Genomic DNA, 24,850 nt, shown 5'->3' with positions numbered 1-24,850 from the left:
GTAGAAGACAGAAAACAAAATCCTAATTAAAGTTATTAAATAACTGACGTTAAACTCAAACTGCCACTTATGCACTTACTCACTGTAAATATTCGAAAGTATATTTATTTAATAAGTGACACTTAACGAAATGTGCCAGTTTTTTACTCACCTCGAAAAGGGATCCCTCCGGTGACTTGTCGCGATCTGGCATAGTGCCGGTTTATTAATTACCGACCGTGCAAGCTGTTACAAATTCATAAGTGACACTAGCAACATCTAGCGAAAATTAAGCGCGTTAGAGCTACAGGAGTCTTTGCATTAGGCGCGTTTCGTCTTACGCATTTTGACACTATACTTAACTAAAAAATAGCATTTTTTGTATAGTGCCATTTATGTTTTAAGGGTGCGATATTATGTATATTTATGTAGTCTAATTTAAAAATTCTAATAGTTAAATCGTGTTGTAGATTGTCTTATTTGGACGTAATGTTACTTATAGTGTATGGTGTCCGAAAATAAATGCGGAGTAGTCCAAGGCGAGGTAGAGTGGAGTTTTTTATGAAAGGACTTTTCTTCTTTAGACAACCATGACTTCTTAGTGGATCGTGATTCTGATCTGGTGGTAGAAACACTCGCAGGACAGCTTGGAGCCGCTAGTCATCCTTTAAGGGCGCTCGTGCAATTATTAACAATCTCTTACCACCCGACTGAACCCTTAAATACACCCTCTCGTCCTGGATAAGCGGCAAAGGTTACAAGTTAATCCTCCCAACCCAACTGACTTGTTTGCGGGCCGTCCAAAAGAGCTTAGTTCTTCCTGCCTGTCGACTCTATCTGTGCGTATCTACTGAAGAAAATTTACTTGGGCGACTATTATAATGAGCCATTAAAAATCATATTTCGTACAAAAACATAGTTTAATCAAAACGAACAATAACAAACAGGCACACATTAAAAAGGATCACCAATTTATCCAAGAACTTCGTCCTTTGACCGTCATCGAGACCCCTGTGCTCGTGTCTTAGTTTATCGTAAAATTTCGTGCGAGGTTTCAATAGTGACAAAACACCATCCATGGTTTCTATACATGTTGGCGTGATCTTCTCATTGGGCAGAGCGAAACCATACTGCCCTCGGTCGGGAAGTTCAAATGTCAGGACGTATCTAAAAAATTTAATACATTAGATAGCCTAGGGGCTATTCCAGCCACGCCCCGAAAGGTAGATGAGCTCACGGGCTCAATCTTAGAGAATTTGCTAACATTAACCCTAGCAAGAGCGGCGCTTCGCAGAATCTACCACAGGATTGGAATCGCGGCCCACTGAGAAGATCCGGCGAGATAATCAGTGGCCTTTGGATTAGTTCACTAGTCGAAATTATTGTAATTGATGACTTCGACGAGGACAGTGACCGATGCTTGAGGGGCTTAAAAGCACCGAGAGAGGATTGGGAATTTAACACAACCAATCTACAAAGACTTCGAACTTGTATTGTTGGGACATTCACGGTCAAGGGCCAAAAACCACTTTATACGAGATCACAGTGTCTCTTTTACGCTGACGACCAAAATTTTTAATGTATTATATTTAAACAAAAGGATTCTGATTAAAGCAGATACGCGAATATGAAGACTGAGAGAGCTGCTATAAATATAATCAGGGCTTCGATTCCATAACCCAAGATTGGTTGCGAAAATTCTACTACTGACACTTAAATAAAGGGGAGTAGTGGAGTGGCTCATGGTCGGCCTGATGCTATATGATGATTGGGGCGAATAGACATAATGTAATCACCGCCACTGTTGACTGGACCTCTTGTGAGTCCGCACGGGTAGGTACCACCACCCTGTCTATTTCTGCCGTGAAGCAGTAATACGTTTCGGTTTGAAGGATGGGGCAACCGTTGTATCTATACTGAGACCTTAGAACTCATATCTCAAGGTGGGTGGCGGCATTTACGTTGTAGATGTATATGGGCTCCATTAACCACTTAACACCAGGTGGGCTGTGAGCTCATCTACCCATCTAAGCAATAAATAAAAAAAAAAAAACATACTTTGCAATATGGGCTCAGAACAGTTTCGATTGGTTCAAGTTCAAATAGGCTAAGCGGTGGTAGAAGATGGAAAACAAACAGACAGATGACGGACTAGGAAACATTGATAGCTTGTATCTATGTAACAGAATATTTGAACGTAATTATCGTAAAAATCTAGACATCGAATTAACTTGTAAAATTGCACACGTGTTAAGAATCGATATCATTACACTTTGGCTTAACACCCTGACCAATATAATCGAAATAAATATACAATCTTAAATGCGTTAATATGTAGCTTACGGAACACTAAATGTTTCTTTAACCCAGCAACCACTGACGCCGGATGTCACGTAACCTAAAATTATGAAAAAAATCAGTATCTGTCTCAAAATATTGCACGAAATTATAGCTTGAAGACTGTCAAGATACCACGTTTATCATTATTGTTTATCTCTACATTATCAACTTAACACTTAAAATATATACATAAAATTACTATAACTTCTTAATGGCGATTGATTCTTCCGATTCATATAAATAATAGTTGTATATTGATTCCAAACATAATCAAACAATCGTAGCCGTGCGATAGGGCTCTAGTTCAATCCTGATGTAGTCATTAATTTTGTTGTTTTTTTGCATAGACAGGTGAACGATCTCACAACCCACTAGGTATTAAATCGTCACCGGAGCCCATAGATATTACGAAAGGATTACCGCCACCCACCTTCAGACATGAGATTCAACTTCAAGACCCTTCAAACGAAGAAATACCTATAAAATTAGATATCGTTATGCTGATTCCAGAGACCTCCGTGTAATACAATCACACAACAGCAAAACGCCCCTATGCTGATTCCAGAGACCTCCGCATAATAAAATCAAACAACAGCAAATCGCCAAATAGAAAACAGAATATTTACTTGCCTTGGCAGATTACCAAACGACTTCGCAACCTTCGCCAATGACATTATCAATGTAAACCGATGCATTTTTAATGGCTACGCAACGTGAGCATTCGTGACCACATCTTACTAACAGCAAAACTTAAAGCGTGATTTTCATTCGCGTTAGAAACACGCGTTGTTTCTGATCAACTCATGATTTCAGAAGTGCAGTGACACATATTTCGAAAGCATTATTTTATCCATATTCATCTAGCTAATTTTTGTTTCTTAATATTTTTAGTGGCTATAATTTATAGATCGATTATTTAGAAAAGTCCTCTCCTAAAAATGAAATACGACGTATCATCGCCAAAATAAGTTCAGTTTCTCACCTACAGTGTCATAAGCTGTTCCATACACGTATCTAGTATTGTATCTGAGAGCTATGTGGTCTGCTGCTTGTTTAGCCATGGCTGCCTGCACAGATAAGAATTTAAGATTAAATTAAGTTTACGATAATGTCGTAATTTAGGCTGCATACATTTTCAGTAAAAATTCTACCTTAAAATCGTTACTAATCTTATTTACTATTGGATATTATCATTAAGGTAAAGGTAGGTCTAATATTACTGGAAAAGCCAAACCAGGTCGATAATGACTTTTACCATAAAGGATCAAGCAAGCACATTTTTTTTCTTATTGTTTAGATGGGTGGACGAGCTCACAACCCACCTGGTGTTAAGTGGTTACTGGAGCCCATATACATCTACGACGTAAATGCGCCACCCATCTTGAGATATAAGTTCTAAGGTCTCAGTATAGTTGCAACGGCTGCCCCGCCCTTGAAACCGAAACGCATTACTGCTTCACGGAAGAAATAGGCGAGGTGATGGAACTTACCGATGCGGACTCACAAGATGTCCTACCACCAGTAAGCCTACTGCGATATTATTGTCAACAGCGCAGCATGAAGCGCGCGAAACCTTTCAACAAATTATGTCGATATCGAAGCTAATTGTAATCTATACTAAGATATAAATCTACAGTGGTTTTTACGGATGTTCCGTTATAACTACTGAACCATGCATCCGATTGACTTGAAACTTGGTATCCATGTAGAAAATATATGGATAGGCTAATATTTATATGAGTGTTGGACTCCCTACACCGGTTGCGGGGGCGTTAGTGACGAGAATCTTTGTGGCGGTGAGAAATAATAATGTTAATTTTAAATGCCCAGCGATGCGGACGGGTACAGCTAGTCGAATATAAAATCTTACCACAGTATCAAAATTCTCCATGTGAACTCTTGTATTCGCGTAAGGCAGGATCATGGCTTGCCCGTACGAATGGAAGGCCAAATAGTATTCCAGATGTTTACTGTGGTTTCTCACGAAATGAGACATCGCTATTGTTTCTTGTTCGGAAAACGCTTTCGCGCCACAATACGTATCCTCGTAGTGGGAAAAACTGACTCCAACGGCTGGTGATAGAAAGAAATGGCATTAGATATATGCATGATATTTGAACGTAAGGTATCTATGGACTACCATAGTATAATGAACTGTAGACAAAAAAAAAATACTTAAGACCTGCACCATAAATAAGATTATTGTATAAAAATCGAATCAATATAGATCACTTGAACGCGTGATCTATTTCGGAGATGTTTAAAAATAAATGAGGTTTTCGTTAGGATATTTTTTTCGATAAAAGAGTTATGTAGTTTTGAAAAACACCAAATTATATCCTACCTCATTTAAAAGTATTTGTTTGCAAATAAATAGAAACAATAACTAGAATAGTTATCACGGAGTTAAAAACAAAACATGTTGCGCCGACACCTGGTGACTGGGAGAAGAGCAGGAGAATGATGATTATAGAATTAAAGTATTACTTTCTACAAATTAGTGGACAGTGGCCAGAATTCGATAGATATTATTGACCCAGCTGTCTTCTTAGCGTTGCCGGTGGTCACTGGCCATTATAGCCACTTACCAAGAGCTGATAGGCTTCCTAATATATCCTCATTATTATATTTATTATATATATTTCTTTTATTTATTTTTTCTTATATGTGTGGACGATCTCACAGCCCACCTGTTGTGAATACTGGAGCCCATAGACATCTACAACGTAAATGTGCCACCCACCTTGAGATATAAGTTCTAAGGTCTCAGTATAGATACAACGGCTGCCCCACCCTTCAAACCGAAACGCATTATTGCTTCACGGTAGAAATAGGCAGGGCAGTGGTAACTACCCGTGCGGACTCAAAAGAGGTCCTACCACCAGTAATTACGCAAATTATAATTTTGCGGGTATAGACAAAACTTCAAGAAGACGTAACGTGGGATGCCCCCTGGCTAGGTGGCGCGATGACCTCCGCACGGTGGCCGGCAAGAAGTGGATGAGGAGAGCCGCAGACCGGGCTCAGTGGTGTGGATTGGGAGAGGCCTATGTCCAGCAGTGGACGACTGTGTGCTGTTGATGATGGTGATGATGATGATGATGAGACAAAACTTAGGATATATAAAACTTAAAATATATATTAAAACTTAGGATCGATCGTTACTTACTCCCAAAAGCATGGTCGAAGTTTCTATTCAAATCAACTCCGTAATCGTTATTTCTGTTCTTACGCCAAAGTCTGTTCTGGATGAGGAAAAAACAAACGATTTTACAATATATACATAGTACAGGTATTTATTTTTTATATAACTAATAATATAAAATAAAACAAACCTATAGCCGTTGTGCGATTAAAATAATCAATTGTTTCACATATTAAGTTTTAATTAAGGATAAGATTAACAAAATTTCAAAATAGCATCTCCTCTTTATAACATCGCACCTCCCGCTACTAAAGTGGTATCCTTACCTACTAGTTAGAACTACGGCAATTTTTTGTGAGTTTTCAGGGATCATTCCCTCGTATACCTTTTCGCTCCTATATCTATATACGTTATTTTTACGTGAACGCTTTGTCCATGTCCTTCAATTTAACTCTTGAAATATAGAGTTGGTAAGAACCAAAATCTGTAACTACACGGGCAATAAAAACAAATCTAGATATTACGAACCCAATCTATTGAATCGATGCTCAGCATGGCGTAACCATATAGGTAGATTAATGTCAGTCTATTTCAAAAAGGACGTAAAACTAAATATACTTTTACAAACTGACAGCCAAAACTGACAGATACTAACATTTGTGTGAGTATACTCGTAACCATCAGGATTGAGAACGGGCACAAAGAACCATTCGTAGGTCAACGCAATGTCTTTTAAATTCGAATTATTCGATTTCGGCGAGTCGAGAATCTGCTGAAGCATGTACGTCACAAAACACGGACCTATCCATTCTCTGGCGTGAATACCGCCTTCCACAATCACTTTGGACCTGAAGAAGTTAAAAATGCTTAGACATTCGTTATTTTTGTATTAATAAATTTGGTTTTGGTGATTCGAACCGCATCTATCAGAAGTCGAAGTCCAATTCCAATTTTGTGGTGTGTGTGGATGCGTGCTGCTAAGTTGTAATTATCTGCCTCATTTCACTTATACCACAGTGTCGTAATAAGAAAGGAAGTTGTAAACAATGAAAAATATGAATACAAGATCCACGCTTAAATCACTCGAGGCAGCTTTTGGTCACTGGCGCCTGGTGTGCGCGTATAAAAAAAAATGTGTATGTGTGTGCAAGTCACACACGGTAGAAGTGAAACTTATAAAATATAGAAATAATCGCAAGGGTCAACCACTCCGCAGTGCAATGGAGCAGTCGTACCCCGGGGGAACCGCCTGCATGATCACGGTATCCCGACGCCGGGTATGTATGATTAAGCAAGAAAAATACGAGGACGACTATCAACTGTGTAACATCTCGTCACAGCGATTCAGGAATTGTTGAATTTACGTGCAGCGACATCTGTTGATAACAGACTAAATAGAAATAAAATATACATGGCGCGTAACGGAAGAAATTAAAATGGCGCATAACCGAAAAACGTTACATACGTTTTTTCCTCCCTAAGTCTATAAAGAAGTTTCACTTCAAAAATAAAACATTATTTTAAGTACCTCAATTTACTTCCAGGCAAAGTGACATGCACAGCGAGAATGGGACGTTTTTCATAGGTAGTACCAATACTTTCTACTTTCACGAATTCAGGATATTTATCTTTTAGATCCTTCAACCAATTATAGATGTCATTAATCCTATAAAAATCGTTCCAATCGAATGAACCCAAATTCCTTCTTATGTACGATTTGACTCTTTGCATATCAAACGCTCTGAAATGTAATAAGCACCTTAATATTCTTAGTATATTTATTTTTAATTTATTTTATATATATATATATTTATTGCTTAGGGTGGACGAGCTCACACCGCACCTGGTGTTAAGTGGTTACTGGAGCTCATAGACATCCACAACGTAAATGCGCCACCCACCTTGAGATATAAGTTCTAAGGTCTCAAGTATAGTTACAATGGCTGCTCTACCCTTCAAACCGAAACGCATTACTGCTTTACGGCAGAAATAGGCAGGTTGGTGGTACCTACTCGCGCGAACTCACAAGAGGTCCTACCACCAGTAATTATATCCTTATATGCTTAAGCCCTTCGCGTATGACTCTCTTGATATACTAATCAATATAATTTTTACATTAATGATAAAGTTATAAAAAGTGAAACTACTGTATCCGTTACTCGACCTAATTACTCAACGGTACAAGACTGAATCTACGAAAGCGTTGATAAATCTGAGAAAATTTTCAATCCTCCTTCAATCCATTCGAGCACAACATTTCAAAGTACAATAGGCAGTCGTCTAGACTAATCAGTGATTACGTTTATTGGTTATTTTTCCTCTAGTTGTTATCATTTTTTTATATCTAATCTGTGGACGATGTACCGCATAGTTTTAAGTAAGTCGAATAAATGTCACTAATTCGGTAAGATTATTTAGCTAGTAAGAGACATTCCTATATTAAGAAGAAAACACATCGAGCAGTACTCTATTCTTAGGTTTGTCGTAGATAAAAATCCCTCCGGTATCAACAACTGTACAATATTAAACTCATTTAAATAGACCCTGCCGGTGTATATTGTTTTCGATTAAACAAAGTTCTTTTGAATTTAGATAATATCTAACATGTTTTGTATTACGTGGAGTCGTCGTGGCCTAAACGATAAGTCGTCCGGTGCATTCGTCTGTAGCGATGCACCGGTGTTCGAATCCCGCCGGCGGGTACCAATTTTTGTAATGAAATACTAATCTTCATGTAATGTTCACGATTGATTTCCACGGTGAAGGAATAACATCGTGTAATAAAAATGAAAAGCGCAAAATTATTATTTGCGTAATTACTAGTGGTAGGACTTCTTGTGAGTTCGCACGGGTAGGTACCACCACGCACCACCCTGCTTATTTCTGCCGTGAAGCAGTAATGCGTTTCAGTTTGATCAAATATGAATGAATATAATCAAACATAACTACCAACCTTTGCACATCAGCAATGGGCGTTGATAAATATACATCGTATTCTTCTGCCATTTTCAGGAAAGCTTTTTTGTCTCCGGGAGCCAAAACAAAATCTATAGGTTTGTATAAAGAGCCAGGAGGGGTCCAAAAATTAACGTCAAACATCTCACTCAAGCTGTTGAAGAAAACCAAATGACTTTTATTGACTGGTATACCTCTATACAGTGTGTAGTTTGTGTATTTTTTGATCGCGCAATAGTTTGGATGGAAGAGGAGAAACGAAATCAAATAGAATAAAGACATTTTTTGGGGACAAAATGAATTTTGACGACGTACATAGATTTCGTGCTGCCAAATATATTCGACATTGTTTTGACAATTATTCCATGGCCACAATTATTTCAGAAGCAATACTTTTTCGTATAAATGTTTAATTTTGTTTGGAGTGCTCCAGTTATGAGTATATTTTAACCAATATAATTTATGTAATATCGAATTATTTAGTGAATAGCGAATTGCTGTTACATGTTGATGAAGCGTGAAGGCTGTCTAATTTACCTGTAATTCGATTTAACTCCAAAGCGATATAAATCTTTTCGTTGACGAATAATATAAATATAGGATCAGAACAGATTTACTTTTCTCAGTCTCTTTCAATAATTTTTTTTTCATATCCTGTATTTTCTAAAATTTTATCTATAATTTTTGGATCGTTAATTTTAGAAATCTTATGCTAAATTGGTTTCATAAATGTCTGCAATCCAATTAACGGTGGTATCTTATTAGCCTGCACCAGTATGTAACACCAATCTTACCTGTTTCTGCCGTGAAGCAGTAATTATGAACGCCTTTCGTTTTGAAGGTTGATGCAGCCGTTGTACTATAAAACTGAAACCTAGAATTAATGTCTCAAGGTTAGTGACAGAATTCACGTTAGTGATGTCCATAGGCTTAGCAGGCGCTGAAATGGTTAAGCACGAGCTGAAATAGGTGGTTAAGTAGCACGATTACTGGACACTACAGTCAATTCCGTCACCTACCTTGAAACATTTTTTTTTTTTTTTTTTTTTTTCATAGATCCCATTGCACTAAGTAGGATTTCATTTTATTATGTCATCATATTTCTCCATCATCACTCATACTTATGACTGCGATTTGTGTACTTATCCTATATTTTAACTCCGCAAAAACCTCCTCGCGACTTTTTTAAACACCTCTCCTTGTACCACCATCCGAAATGCCGTAAAACCACATTGTTTGGTATGAGTACAGAAGGTTCCTTAGCTAATATAATATATAAATATATAGCTAATATAATATATAGCTAATATAATATAAACCAAAGACGTTGCAAAACACAATTTTACAAACTGTGCTATTTCGCAAAATAATAATCGCGAGACGATACCGTAAAGATAGCATTGATGACATACCTATATGCGACATGATACTGAACTTAGTTCAACAATCTAATACACTACGAGGTTTATCAAAAATCCTGATTTTAGGGATCATTTGAAGTCTTTGGTCCACTGTATTTAAAATCGCCTGCTTAAGTCGTCGTGGCCCAAAGAATAAGACGTCCGGTGCGAGCAGTGTTGAGCGATGCACCGGTTTGCGAATTCCAGGTGGGTACCAATTTTTCTAATGAAATACGTACTCGACAAATGTTCACGATTGACTTCCACGGTGAAGGAATAACATCGTGTAATAAAAATCAAACCTGCAAAATTATAATTTGCGTGATTACTGGTGGTAGGACTTCCTGTGAGTCCGCGCAGGTGGGTAGGTAGGTACCACCACCCTGTCTATTTCTGCCGTAAAGCAGTAATGCGTTTCGGTTTGAAGGGAGTGGTAGCCGTTGTAACTATACTTGAGACCTTAGAACTTATAACTCAAGGTGGGTGGCGCTTTTACGTTGTAGATGTCTAAGGGCTCCAGTAATCACTTAACACCAGGTTTGCTGTGAGCTCGTTCATACATCGAAGCGATAAAAAGAAATGAGTGCTCTGAAGAGTTACTAAAGGTTCAGTCATCTTCCTTTATCATTGTATCACTTGCCACTGGAGCAGATTTCGTTTTTAAACGGTTTTATTTAGCTCGACCCGTACGGAATTTGTTTTTTATTTATTTGGGTCAAAATTAGAAATTGAAATTTAAGCACCTTCCCGTTGTCAGATTGATCTGAAATTTGGTACACACATGTAATTTAGATGACAATATAATATAATAAAATCAATAACATTATAAATCTAAGATGGCCGCCGATACAAAATGGCGGATTACATATTTTACTTTAACCCCCTTAATATGGGTATCAAATGAAAGGGCTACACTAGTAAAACACGATGATTATGTCAAAATTTAAAATTCAAGATGGACGCCGTTCCAATATGGCGGACTAGGTACATATTTTTCCACAACCACCACAATATGGGTATCAAATAATAGGACTACACTAGCAGAATACTGTCATTATGTCAAAATTTCAAACTCAAGATGGACGCTGTTACAAAATGGCGTATTAGGTGGGGGCATGATTAGTCGTGTCGAGAACAGATTGAACAGATTGCGTCCAAGATTGTGTGACGTTAGAGAGGCAGATAAAAAAAATTAGGTAATTAGATACCTCGTTAGTAAGCGGTAGCTATACCACCCAAGTTAAATGGATGAGGGAGCGATGCGCGCAGATAACCGGACGGGACTTCGTGCAGTTCGTGCACACGCACATCAACGCCCTCCCATCCCGCATTCGCGGATCGAGAGGGCGTAGAGGTGGGAGTGAGTCGGCGTTGACCTGCCGTGCTGGTTGCAGGGTCAGGGAGACGACGGCTCACATCCTACAGCAGTGTCACAGAACACACGGCGGCCGGATTCTACGACATAACAAGATTGTCTCTTTCGTGGCGAAAGCTATGGAAGAGAACAAGTGGACGGTTGAGCTGGAGCCTAGGCTACGAGCATCGGTGGGTCTCCGTAAGCCGGATATTATCGCCTCCAGGGATGGTGTCGGAATGATCGTGGACGTGCAGGTCGTCTCGGGCCAGCGGTCGCTTGATGAGCTCCACCGTGAGAAACGTAATAAATACGGGAATCACGGGGAGCTGGTTGAGTTGGTCGCAGGTAGACTAGGACTTCCGAAAGCTGAGTGCGTGCGAGCCACTTCGTGCACGATATCTTGGAGGGGAGTATGGAGCCTGGCTTCTTTTAACGAGTTGAGGACCATAATCGGGCTTCGGGAACCGACACTGCAGACTGTTACAATCTTAGTGTTGAGAGGATCGCATATGAACTGGACCAGGTTCAATCAGATGACGTCCGTCATGGGGGGCGGCGTTGGTTGAGCTTCGCACAGTAGTCCAGCGGAGAGGGTGTAGATCAGGCCCGTCTGTTTCTCCCCCGGAGCCCGCTCCCTGGGCTTCCCTTATTATTTAACATCAGAAACAGACATTAAACATCTACTGATCCAATTTCGCCGGCGTACGGCCACGATCGGGAGGGTGAGAATCTCGGGGGTCTTCCGATCCAATCCATTATGATTACGACCACAGTCACTAAAGACGATGGCATGATGATCCGGCGATGAAAATAATAGGTTAAAACGTGCCGAGGACTGTATGGCATTAGGGTGGATAAAAATGTAATGTCGTAACCGCTTCCCCCTCAAGATTGGGCGCATCTTGTTGTATATTAAGCCTTGCCCCTTTACTGGACCTCTGGGGGGTCGACCGTCAAAATTCCCCTTAATCGTGGGAACAACATGGTAACAATAAATAAAAAAGCAAACAAAAATAAAAACGAAACTGCTACACAACGAAAAAGAACGAAGAGAACAAGAAACGAAGAGAACGGTTAGCAACAGAAACACCTGAGCAACATGATACCAGGTTAATGGCACAACGTGAGAGACAAAGGCAGCTGGTAGAGTCAGAAACACCTGAGCGTCATGAGTGCAGGCTAGCATCACAACGTGACAGACGAAGAGAGCTAATAGCATCAGAAACACCCGAGCGTCATGAGTCCAGGCTAGCATCACAACGTGGCAGACAAAGAGAGTTGTTAGCATCAGAAACATCTGAGCGTCATGAGTCTAGGCTAGCATCACAACGTGACAGACGAAGAGAGCTTATAGCGTCAGAAACACTTGAGCGTCATGACTCCAGGCTAAGATTACAACGTAACAGACAAAGAGAGCTATTAGCGTCAGAAACATCTGAGCAACACGAGGCCAGGCTAACAGGACGGCGTGAGAGACGAAAGGAGTTAGAAGCTTCAGAAACACGCCCACACAGAGCAACGCCACGACAGGTGAAATAACCAACGTGAGCGTGCACAGCAACGCAGAGCTGAAAATCATGTACAAGCGTTTGAAAATGCTATTAACACATCGTGTATACACGTTTGTGACATTTGCACGAAGCATTGTTATCCTAACCAAATTCATACTGTACGTTACAACACAGCTGCATTAGGATATCTACCTGCAGAACTGTCTTCAAAAACAACATTACTTTTATGTTTGCGCTGCCAAACACATGTGACCAGTAATAAAACAATAACACAATCAAAGGCGTATTGGAATAATCTGGATCCAGGTTCAATACCAGATGAGATTCAAACGCTGACGCAAGCAGAGCAGCGCTTGCTGTGTAGAATCATCCCGTTTGTTAAAATCGTAAAATTTACTGGGCTATACGGGCAGTACGGTTTCCGCGGACAAGCAGTGTTGTTGCCCAAGATATCTTTGAGGTCAGTGAAAGATTATCTAATATGCTTCCAAGATCTTCCAGCCAGGTGGGTATCGTTGTAGTTACAGAACGTTTGGAGAATTTGAACATCACAAGAGAATTCACAATATCTCGCGAAAAAGTCTACAGCGCTTTAAGATGGTTAACTAGAAATAACCCGCTTTATAGAGATGTACGCATTGACGAAAATGTCCAGATTAGTGAACAAGAATTAATACGACTTAGTGTGCCAGATATACCTGAAAACGGTGAACCTGAAAGAATTGAAATTCCAAATGTATTCATTAGTATTAATGACGTTGCTAGAATTATTCGGGCTTCATGGCATCAAGGTGACCACAGCGTTTTCACTTCGGGATTTGCCGGCGTGCAATGTAACGGCATGCACGTTATTTACCCTAAAGCCATACAGTTTCCAGCAAAATTCAATTATGGTACGGCTGAAAGAAGGACGTTGCCCTTAGTTTTGTCATGGGCATTCACCGTCCATAAAATTCAGGGCAGCACCGTCGACCATGCAGTAGTATATTTGGGCTCAAAATTGTTTGAGGAAGGACAAGCATACGTGGCTCTAAGTCGAGTCAAGTCTCTGGAAGGGCTATGAATTGAGGAATTAGATTGTACTAAATTATCAGGTAAGAAACCATGTAATAATGATGCACTGAATGAATTAAATAGAATGAGGAATATTTGGTAGACAATTTCACTAAATACTAAAAACAAGAAAATAAAAATCGGTAAAAAAACTTTTAAGTTAAACGGTTTTATGTGCACTGAAAACTACAAAATAAATAAATAGTTACTTACCTATCAACCTACGTAAGTGATCTCGGTCATTAATATCTCTGATGGTAGTGGTTGTTATAACATGAACCATGTCAGCGGCCGAAAGGCAGTTCATGAAAGAACACTAACACCAGGGTTTGCTTGGTAGGTAAACTAAGCAGCCCACACTATAACAAGTAGGTATTTAGACCTTCTAGTTCAGAAATATTTTAGTACTAGGCAGAATAGCTTTTAGGCATATTAGAATAAAATAATAAAAATCGGTAAAAAAACTTTTAAGTTAAACGGTTTTATGTGCACTGAAAACTACAAAATAAATAAATAGTTACTTACCTATCAACCTACGTAAGTGATCTCGGTCATTAATATCTCTGATGGTAGTGGTTGTTATAACATGAACCATGTCAGCGGCCGAAAGGCAGTTCATGAAAGAACACTAACACCAGGGTTTGCTTGGTAGGTAAACTAAGCAGCCCACACTATAACAAGTAGGTATTTAGACCTTCTAGTTCAGAAATATTTTAGTACTAGGCAGAATAGCTTTTAGGCATATTAGACTAAAATAAAAACGTGGGGCCCATTATTATTTCTATATTACTTTCTACTATACTAAGTGTGGATTGTATCGACTTATTATAATCGTCATCATTATCATCCTAGCGGTTTATCCCGGTCGCATCCGAAACCTCATAGCTCCGGAGTCCAGGGTCCGCTGAATCGACTTACTATAATCGTAACTGGAGGTTTTGACCATCAATAACCAGCCGTGGCGGCTTCACCAGCGAGCGCCGAGCTCATGATCTACCAAAGTATAAGATATGCTCTGCCATAGGTATGATTTCAGAGGGGCCCCACGTTTTTATTTTATTCTAATATGCCTAAAAGCTATTCTGCCTAGTACTAAAATATTTCTGAACTAGAAGGTCTAAATACCTACTTGTTATAGTGTGGGCTGCTTAGTTTACCTACCAAGCAAACCCTGGTGTTAGTGTTCTTTCATGAACTGCCTTTCGGCCGCTGACATGGTTCATGTTATAACAACCACTACCATCAGAGATATTAATGACCGAGATCACTTACGTAGGTTGATAGGTAAGTAACTATTTATTTATTTTGTAGTTTTCAGTGCACATAAAACCGTTTAACTTAAAAGTTTTTTTACCGATTTTTATTATTATCTAGAATCACTGAGTTCGTTTACAGTTTTTACATTTCTAGAGATTATTTCTGTTGCATACAACTGAGCTCTGGAAGGAAGCTTCTTCCATGCTCATCTTGAACATACTAATAGGACGTTTTTCTTCAAAGAGAGCTTTAAGTTCTTCTCAATAGGTAGGTGGTTGACGACGATCCGAACATTATCCATATTTATACCTTATTGTCCATAAGCAACTGCCATCACTATTCCGAACTATTCATTGTAAAAAGAAAAAACAACCCTCCAATGTCTTATAGCTCGAAGTGATACCGAAATTATCCTAATGAAATTTGACAATAACCTCACCAAGCCTCATAAAACACAAGATATGCCAAGGTGCAGCTATTGTGCAGGCAGTAAGTTCAAGTGGCGGTCATTTGGCATCTGGCGTGCAACCAAGTTGCGGTATCTTGGGGACTCTAATGGGCGGCTTAAGGAGCCACTTGCTTATAATTCTTGTTGCTCATGCCAAGTGTATAGTTTAGATAATGGCCTTTCGTAATCAGGCTCTCAAACACCTATAGATAAGCTACTTTCACAATTCACTTTACTAACGACTCATAAGTACATAAAAAGAACTACAGCTTAGCGTTCTACATACAACAGCCAGCAATAGAGACAAGCTATTATAGATTTTTATGGATATGGAAGCTCGAGACGGACTGACACATACAAGACAAACACTAGTCCAATAAGAACAAGTTCACTAACTCCACTATCCACTATTCTTGTTATTTATGTATATCATCTTGTGATATTAATTTATTTCATTTTCTCCGCAGCCCTAACAATTTACCTTCAATAATTATTACTGGTTTATTCGGCTTTTTGTTTCTTAGTGTCTGTTTCTACTATAGAGGATAATAATATAGACCATAAATTATTAAAATCAAAAACAAACGAGAATATTCCAAAGCATCATAATCAAAAGACTGCAAGAAATTGAATGATACAATTAATTATCAAAGCCAGACACGGTAGCAAAATTAGATTTGCTGCTGCTCTTGATGCCGGGCTAAACAAATTAGACCTGACGCGCTTCGGTTTGGCTGTCATGATTTCAACTAATCCGCTGAGGGCTTCTTCACAGGTAGGCTGAATTTGATCAGGGGGTAACGCGTGGCCGTATGTTCCGTTATCTCGTAGAAAAAATGTGTAGACGTACCTATAAAAATGATATCGCAAGTTGTAAGAGCAAATCAATGTCCAACATTAGTTCACCCGCTTGCTCAAAGGAAGCAAGATGAGACAATCTCGGATTTTTCATCTACAAGCAATGCCATATACATATGTATTAATATATATATTTTTTTCTATTGCTTAGCTGGCTGGACGATATCACAGCCCGCCTGGTGTTAAGTGGTTACTGGAACTCATAGACATTTACAACGTAAATGCGCCACCCACCTTGAGACATAAGGTCTAAGGTCTCAGGTATAGTTACAACTGCTGCTCCACCCTTCAAACCGAAACGCATTACTGCTTCACGGCAGAAATAGGCAGGGTGGTGGCACCTACCCGTGCGGACTCCCAAGAGGGTCCTACCACCAGTGATATGTATTAAATAGCTATTTCATGGTACTAGATTGTAATAAGCATAACAAAATATTAAATAAATTGACGTAGGCGACGTCGCGTATTGGATATGCGAAATCAATATGGTACGCAATTTGTTCCAGCTGATTACGTAAGAAAAAATGACGCCTCAGTATCTAAAGTTTCAAAGGAATCAATAAGCTTTATTCCCAAGAATAATCCTCTTAGTGAAGATGAAAAATAAGAGAAGCGAAATATGTTTAATGTACTCACTTTACTTTGTGATCTTTCTTTACCCAAGCAGCGCTGTTGCCTGCTATACGTGTTCCTAAACATAAAGAAATGTTTTATGAGAAAAATAAAGTCGTTTTCCAATGATTTCATGATATGTTAATGATAATGTATAATGTTATATTATATAAAGGATTAGAAGTATCCAAATCTCGCTTTTTTTTATTGCTTTTACTGCGTCTTAAGTTGTTACTGGAGCCCATAGACATCTACAACGTAAATGCGCCACCCAGCTTGAGGTATAGGTTCTAAGGTTTCAAGTATAGTTACAACGGCTGCCCCACCCTTTAAACCGAAACGCATTACTGCTTCACGGCAGAAATAGGCGGGGTGGTGGTACCTACCCGTCAGGACTTACAAGAGGTCCTACCACCAGTAGGTTTTGGTAGGGTTTGGTCTCGTTTAACAAAATATTAAATCTCTAAAATGACTTTAAAAACGATAGTTAAGTACATGATTACATAGTTTTTTCGCTACCTTAGGAACACGAACTCACCTGCCGCTCAGCGGTTAAGGTAATCTGGGAATAGCATAACGCTACCTGATTTGAAACTGTAATTGTGAATTTTTCAAATAAGGTTGAATTCACAATTACGAGTTAAATATTACAACGAATGTTGTAATTTAAACCAGAATGCATTCCCTCGCAGAATACTCACTAATATCTAACTGTCTAATTCTTCAATTATAAACTCTCTTGATTCTAAAACAGTAGCGGTACCAGCGGTACCAACTATAGCCTTGAATATTCTGCAGCGAAGCATCCTATATAATCTAGCTGTTGAATCATTTGGAGTTCCTCTTCTTTCAAGGTATACGGCTACATATATACAACTTATGGGTTCCGGTAACCAAATGGCACCACATGGAATAAGTGCTTGTGCAATAGTACACATGTAGAACGAATAGGCTAATCATGGACGATTGAAAACAATTAAATTTTTATATAAATATACTCACCGTAACCAGTGCTGATACTGTATTTCACTCCGCTTGTTCTAAACATTTTTATGATGGCTTGTTTTCCCAAATTGTCCTGTTCCAAAATAGTTATTAGGGCTAGTTCTTTAATAGTATTTTTTACTTGTTTGGACGGGCTGGTCTATTCATTGGCTTACCTGAAGTCCCTCGAGCTCATTGCCAATGAACTGAATATTGTTTTAGAACAGAAAGTGGGTGTCGGTTTCATAGGAATATACTACCCTGCTCATCTAATTGGATTGCATCGTTACTTCAGGAGAGAAAAGGACAGAATGAAAATATTCGTTCGTGGAAGATCAGAATACACCCTACCAAAGACAATTACCCATTGGCGATCAAAGTCAATCGGCGGTCAATCGGTTTCATACTCAAAACAGCTGATGCCTATGGTGATGCTGATGTCTCTAATTCACCTTTTGCTACACCCACAGGAAGACATCGGGTGGATAATCGCTATGCCACACCACTACCAATAGGCTGGATAATCGCAAAATATATTAAATAAGTTCAAGATACGACTATTACGGATGATTGTACTATCTACTCCAAAATTTCAATTTACAGTCATGTTTCGATTATTTCAGTTCTAACTTGAATTACTGCAAGACCAATAAATGCCTCAATTGAACAACGACTTACCAATTCATCGTGCTCCATATTGTTTTTGCTCTCCGAGTACGGTATTACAATTTTTTGACCGTATGCATGAAACGAAAAATAATATTTGAGGCCTTCGCTCTCCTTCGTAACAAAGTCCCTGATGACTCTTGATTCTGGTTCCGAAAACGGAACCGGTCCACCGTAGCTGTCGTCTTTTGAATTGGGAATTATGTTATGCTCTGACGGCCAAACAATATAAGGATATTAATTAAATATATATATTTATACATTAGTTAGGTATTTGTTAGCTTAGTTGGGTAGCTTAGTTGTTAATTGCATACCGGTAGGGCGTCTTGTGAACTTGCATGTGAAGGTACTCCGCCTATTTCTACCGTGAAGCAGTAATGCGTTCCGCTTTGATATATGATGCAGCCTTGAGAATTGTATCTATACTATTAAGCCACCTAACTAGTTTGAAGATTTTATTACAAAGAAAATGCCTAATCAATTTCCACAATAAGTTAAGTTTAAGTAATGGTCAAGCTATACTTAAATAAGACAATAAAAATGACCTGTGGCGGAAATAGACTTTGATACCGTAACTCTTCATATTTTTCTCACACATTAACAAAAACTGAATAAATAATTTATAGCGTGAATTGAGTTCTATCATTATTATGACGCCTTGGTTGAATTAAAATTAAATCTTCTAATCAATTTTCGCATTTTTTGTTCGGTCAAACATCGTTACATTGACCTTTAGTTTCACCTTAGAACACTTAAAATGTTCTAAATCGTATTATCATAATAATGATAATCAGGCCCGCTTTTAATCAGAAAATACAAGTAAGTGACTTTGTTAATCCTAGACGTACTACCACTCCTTATCTAAAATTCTTCCTTGACTGCATTTTTGTATTTGTTTTCTTATCAACGAGGTACATGTTGCCAGTATCTATAGGTCGATACAACCACCCTGTCATGTAGACGTGGTTGAATCTTGAATGTTCTTATTTGAAGAATAGGATCCTTGTTGTATCGTCTATCACCAAATATGTAGTACTCATCAGCAAGGGAAAAAAATAGGTATTTAAAAAAATCCAAACTCACTTCCAAACTTATAATCGAAATTCCTATTCAAATCTACACCGAAATATCCATGACCCACGTTCCTTCTATTCCTCATCCACAAACGGTCCTGTAATTCAATAAAGTCTCTTAAATAACTTTCGTTCAATTATTATCTTCGAAAGTAGGTTAGGTTTCATTAACTACAAGATTTAATGCTTTGATGAGCAACGCCTATACTAAGGGTTCCCCTTGTGATAAGTAATTACAAACACAACGTAAGGTCGGAGTTTGTTCATCTAAGTCTACTTCAATATTCTATATGTATATAATCTATCTCAATTTTAACAGTGCTATTAACAATAGAAACTTTAACTAGATTCATACTGCTTCAGCAATACTTATCCATTACGTCTTCTAGGCTGAAACGCAAATTTTCAAGACGTGTAGTGAGCGTGTCCAAATTAACCCAAGATTTAATTTGAATTAAGAAACATGTAAAACGCCCATCAGAATATAGCTACATACTTGTTAATGCAAATAAAATCTTACTTCACTATGGCTAAATTCGTATCCATCGGGGTTGCAGACAGGTAACAGATACCAGTGATAGTTGTTAGACAATTCAAACAATCGTTCGTTTGTAGTGCGATTGGACATTATGAGATTATAAGCCAAATATAACAGGAATTCTGTAGATATCCATTCATTTCCGTGCATACCGCCTTCGACAATAACTTTAGATTTGGCCCCCGACCGGTTAATGCCAATCACAAATATATCTCGATCTTCCGCAGACTTTCCAATAGACATAAGTCCTGTTACGGAAGGATTTTTCAGAGCTAAATCTGCTAGCCATTGATAGATATCCACTAAATTGTGGTAATTAGTCCAGGTATAAGATTCCACACGTAATCGAAGGTAATTTTTTACTATTTGACTGTCGAATGCTCTGAAAATGAGATTATTTTATAAATTAGCTGGTAGGCTATAATAAACTTGTGCTTGGAATAGTTGTTAAAGTTATCGAAAATGACGACAATATTGAGGTCCTGGCTATTTATAGAAACAATTTATGGAAAGAAATGTATGGTATTTCGTTTTTACTTCAAATCTCTATATATAAAAATGAATTGCTGTTCGTTAGTCTCGCTAAAACTCGAGAACGGCTGGACCGATTTGGCTAATTTTGATCTTGAATGATTTGTGGAAGTCCAGAGAAGGTTTAAAAGGTTTAAAATAAATATGAAAATGTTCGGAATTAAATAAAAATAACAATTTTGTTTTTCCTATGATGTCCCCCCATCGGACGGATTCCTTTTGTTTGTTTTAACTTTATTTTATACAAAAGTTTAAGTATTTTATTTATCAATTGAGGCACTACGAAGTCTGCCGGGTCAGCTAGTTAAAACTAAATATTTTACTATGAATGTACCGTTGGAGTGTAGTTACCAAGTTGCTTGGTTACTTACACATGTTTTACGTTTAGTTTTATAAGGCATTAATCAATGGATCAGACTATCTTCTGCAGAGCAAAACTGTGTACCTCTTAGCTGTTTAAAATTCGTACCACAATTTCACTGTCTGTAAAATTACCTTACGGAAAAAATTCATGTCAACACTCAAATATTGGCACAGTTTGGATATCGAATTAAATAAGAAAATAAACGGGTTATTAAAAATAAACGGTTAAAAAAAAGCTACAAGGTTAAAGATCAGTTTTAAGTATAATTATAATATGTCAATTTGTAACAAGACTCGATTTATACATTTCACCGCAGCTACCGCAGCGTGTGCAACTATATATTTATTTAAATTATCATAATAAAAAGCCGTGTCGAATTAAGCTACAAAACTTATCTATAAAGTTAGTACTATTTTCTTTTAAATTAAAAACACAAATAAGGAAATAAAAACTGAATTGCTGTTCATTAGTCTCGCTAAAACACGAGAACGGCTGGACCGCTTTGGCTAATTTTGATCTTGAATTATTTGTGGAAGTCCAGAGAAGGTTTAAAAGGTAGATAAATATGAAAATGCACGGAATTAAATAATAATAACAATTTTGTTTTTCCTTTGATGTGTCCCCCGTCGGACGGATTCCTTTTGTTTGTTTTAATTTTATTTATACAAAAGTTTAGGTCTTTTATTTATCGACTAGCGACCCGCCCTCGCTTCGCTTCGGAAACATTAAAACACACATGAAACCAAAAAAAATAAATAAAAAAAAGTAGCCTATGTTCATCAGGGACAATGTCGGCTTCTAATGGAAAAAGAATTTATCAAATCGGTCCAGTAGTTTCAGAGCCTATTCGAAACAAACAAACAAACAAATCTTTCCTCTTTATAATATTAGTATAGATTGAGGTACTACGAAATCTGCCAAGTCAGCTAGTAAGGAAATAAAAACTACGATACTATTACGAAATAATGAAAATTACCTTTGAATATTTTCTGATAGCACGTCTAGGTCCAAATTAAAATGTTGAGCTCTCTCCAATAGCAGCTCCTTGTCTGAAGGGTTCACAATAAAGTGGACGTCTTCGAACAACTTGTTTGGCTTCTTCCAAAACACAACATCGATATATTTTTTGCGGTCCAGATTCTGAAAGAATATCAAGTGATCTGGTTCGACGGGAGTCGCTTTATAGAGTATGAAGTTATCATATCTTTTGCTTCGGGTTATTATAATATTGGCACAAAATAAAGCTATTGCCATTAGACATTTAAAATGCATTGTTTTTTCATTAAAATTTTTTTTTAATTATTTTCCTCGCAGCTTATCAAACTTCCAGCGTAAGTCTATGAATTTACTGTCAAACTTGATTTTCAAATAAAACATAAAAAGTTTTGCTATTACTTTTCAGCTTTCTGCTTACTTGATCTGATATTTTCTTTTCATGAATAAAATCAAATTTCAAAATCTGAATAAATTTTATTTACTAATACGAAAAAAAAATTTTTTTTTTAATCCTATATGCTTATGAGTTTATTGAGCTATGATTTTGGGAGTATATTTTTTGTTTATTTTGATGATAATTTGATTATGTCAAGTTACTGTTCCGTCAATAGTAACTTTCCTTTCCCATTATTCCTTCTGACTCGTCACGTTTAAACCTTACGTGGTCCACAGCGTCCATTCTTTAGATTGATCTCAAATCAATAGCACTAAACACTAAATTTCATCGTAATTCAAATATGAAATGATAGGATTTGTATTTTTCATTTCGACCAGATGTTCCTGCATTAAAGATTATTATAGTTCCGTCTTTGACTGCAACCGGAATCCGATTCCCTTGCCTATTCGAACAAGGAATTTAATATTTCAAGAAGTCAAATCCAAATGTACGAACAAAAGCCAGTGTTCCCATATTACGATGTACGTTCATGTTAAGTCGCCCCGCAAATTTATGGGGTGGCCATAAATCGTGACCTCTATTAGCTCAGTGACCAAGCTGTCCTTTAGAACTGCGGTTACTCATGTCCAATTGAGATTAAAATGTATTCGCGTTGAAAACATCGATCTTGCGGATTTAATTTTTAATAGTGAAATTTATAGCAACTAGGCCACATGGATTTTAGTTTATTTGGATATTAGTCTATTCATCAGTCTCTTGTCTTAGAGTCTTATCTAGATGCGCAACATTCGCTTTGTTGAATTTTTATTTATATTGACGATCTAATTGTTTTTGAATGCATCTTAGTATTATCTTAGTATTATCCATATCTACCTTAAGCTAACTAACTTAAGCTGTTATCTATTTTTCAAAATAATCTATTATCCAAGAAACTAAAACTTTAACGGTTTTCAATAGTGGAAATCCACTCTAACTAGAACTTAACTTTTATTTACCTAATTTTTTCAACATCTACCTGACCTCTGAGTATCAGGGCGTGTTTCCTGGCTGCAAAAATTTATAGCAAGTCATAAATTCTTCTACCCTTTTCTGCTACATTAACTAAGGTGAAATATCTAATAACACGTATTAATTTTGGAAAACTATCTTTTTTATCCTGTTTTGTTTTGTGAAGTATCGTTTTCATAACGATTCCAGTCACTAGCGGAAGTTTTTTCGGAGGCGGAAGATTCTCTTATTGGCAAACATGAAGTAGAGAATTTTGTACTTTTCACAGTCGCAGTTAATCGAGTTATCTAAAAACACCTAAAAATCTCCAGTATAAGACAACTGTACACTTCTTCACAATTTGCCTTCTTATTTTGAACGAGGCCATTTTTCAAGTACAATGAAATATGAGTCCAAATCAAATTGAACTGTTCTGAAATTTGACATTTAATTTTAGTTTACATGGAAACGGTTCGAATATCATATCTTACCTATCTATATTTTGGATCACTACTGTAGATGTTGTTACCAATTGTGACTTCAGTAATAAAGAACTAATACACAGTAATGACGTAAACAAAACACAGTTAACAATAACATACTTCGTACAATTGCCTCTCTTTTGGGGCATTAGGTATATAAATGCTTAATAAATAAAATAGAGTTATTAATAAACACTTCAAATATAATCACATATAATCACACTTTAAATATAACCAGCCGTATCAGTTGCGTTGGTGGCGGGCTGCTGTTGCACAGTGCGTTGCTAACTACTAGGATTATATATTATATAGATATATTGTATAATTTTAAACTTAAAAAATTTATATAATTGTAACAAAAATTTTTAAGGGGAGGAATATTGTAGGGACACGTAAGCGCTTGCGTGTCCCTACACTATATAATATTATCATGAAAAAAACCTCTGAAAATTCTTCTACATTTTCTCTTTCATTAATTTTTAATCCCATTTGCATTTTAGGAGTATTAAGAAATATTTAAAAGATTCTGAAGGTTTTCTATAGATAATAGAGACAAAAAAATCCTCATAATTTTTTAAATATTTTTTAATGCTCCTAAAATGCAGATGCGAATAAAGAAAGAAAATTCAATGTAGCATCTAACTGAACGCATTCACTACATGTAATTAAATTGACAGCATCAGATGCTTCGTTTTCATTAAAATCTCAACTTTTAATGAACCTAGACTGTCTAGCTCGTTACTGAATTTTTTTAATGCCTATCTTGTTACCGCTCACTCTTCATTTGATTAAAGTAACTTGGACATCTGTTAGTTAATTCATTTAAATAATTAATCAATTTAAAACTTTCTTAAAGGGATTTGACATAACATAGCCTTTTTTACCTACACACTTAACTCACACAAGAAGATAGTACT

General features: G+C 37.3%; 2 protein-coding genes across 2 annotated transcripts; both read right to left on the bottom strand.

The window, feature by feature from the left end:
• Positions 1-899: 899 nt before the first annotated feature.
• Positions 900-8,701, bottom strand: LOC114243901 (zinc carboxypeptidase). Its single transcript, XM_028175550.2, has 8 exons — positions 8,418-8,701; positions 6,993-7,205; positions 6,120-6,312; positions 5,489-5,564; positions 4,190-4,392; positions 3,302-3,386; positions 2,323-2,377; positions 900-1,146 (listed from the first exon to the last, which is right to left on the bottom strand). The coding sequence occupies exons 1-8, from the start codon at positions 8,699-8,701 to the stop codon at positions 900-902; spliced, it is 1,356 nt and encodes a 451-aa protein (XP_028031351.2).
• A 7,353-nt stretch (positions 8,702-16,054) lies between these two features.
• On the bottom strand, positions 16,055-22,343 carry LOC114243899 (carboxypeptidase B). Its single transcript, XM_089738713.1, has 7 exons — positions 22,048-22,343; positions 20,159-20,558; positions 19,649-19,736; positions 18,578-18,777; positions 17,918-17,993; positions 16,940-16,994; positions 16,055-16,295 (listed from the first exon to the last, which is right to left on the bottom strand). The coding sequence occupies exons 1-7, from the start codon at positions 22,341-22,343 to the stop codon at positions 16,055-16,057; spliced, it is 1,356 nt and encodes a 451-aa protein (XP_089594839.1).
• Positions 22,344-24,850: the final 2,507 nt, after the last annotated feature.

The sequence above is a fragment of the Bombyx mandarina genome, chromosome 25 (genome assembly GCF_030267445.1).
Source record: "Bombyx mandarina strain Sakado chromosome 25, ASM3026744v2".
Lineage (NCBI taxonomy): Eukaryota > Metazoa > Arthropoda > Insecta > Lepidoptera > Bombycidae > Bombyx > Bombyx mandarina.
The sequence above is the reverse complement of the archived record's forward strand: the minus strand, read 5'-3'. Positions and strand labels throughout refer to the sequence as shown.

Excerpts from the sequence above, each read along its gene's own strand:
- LOC114243901 (XM_028175550.2), bottom strand. The coding sequence starts at position 8,701 with ATGTCTTTATTCTATTTGATTTCGTTTCTCCTCTTCCATCCAAACTAT. Across the intron at positions 5,565-6,119 it reads ACGAGTATACTCACACAAAT|AACAGACTTTGGCGTAAGAA; the intron begins GTTAGTATCTGT and ends TTCCTCATCCAG. Across the intron at positions 4,393-5,488 it reads CTTCGACCATGCTTTTGGGA|CCGTTGGAGTCAGTTTTTCC; the intron begins GTAAGTAACGAT and ends TTCTATCACCAG.
- LOC114243899 (XM_089738713.1), bottom strand. The coding sequence starts at position 22,343 with ATGCATTTTAAATGTCTAATGGCAATAGCTTTATTTTGTGCCAATATT. Across the intron at positions 17,994-18,577 it reads ATATGGAGCACGATGAATTG|GACAATTTGGGAAAACAAGC; the intron begins GTAAGTCGTTGT and ends ATTTTGGAACAG. Across the intron at positions 16,296-16,939 it reads AAGAAAGATCACAAAGTAAA|GTACGTCTACACATTTTTTC; the intron begins GTGAGTACATTA and ends TCATTTTTATAG.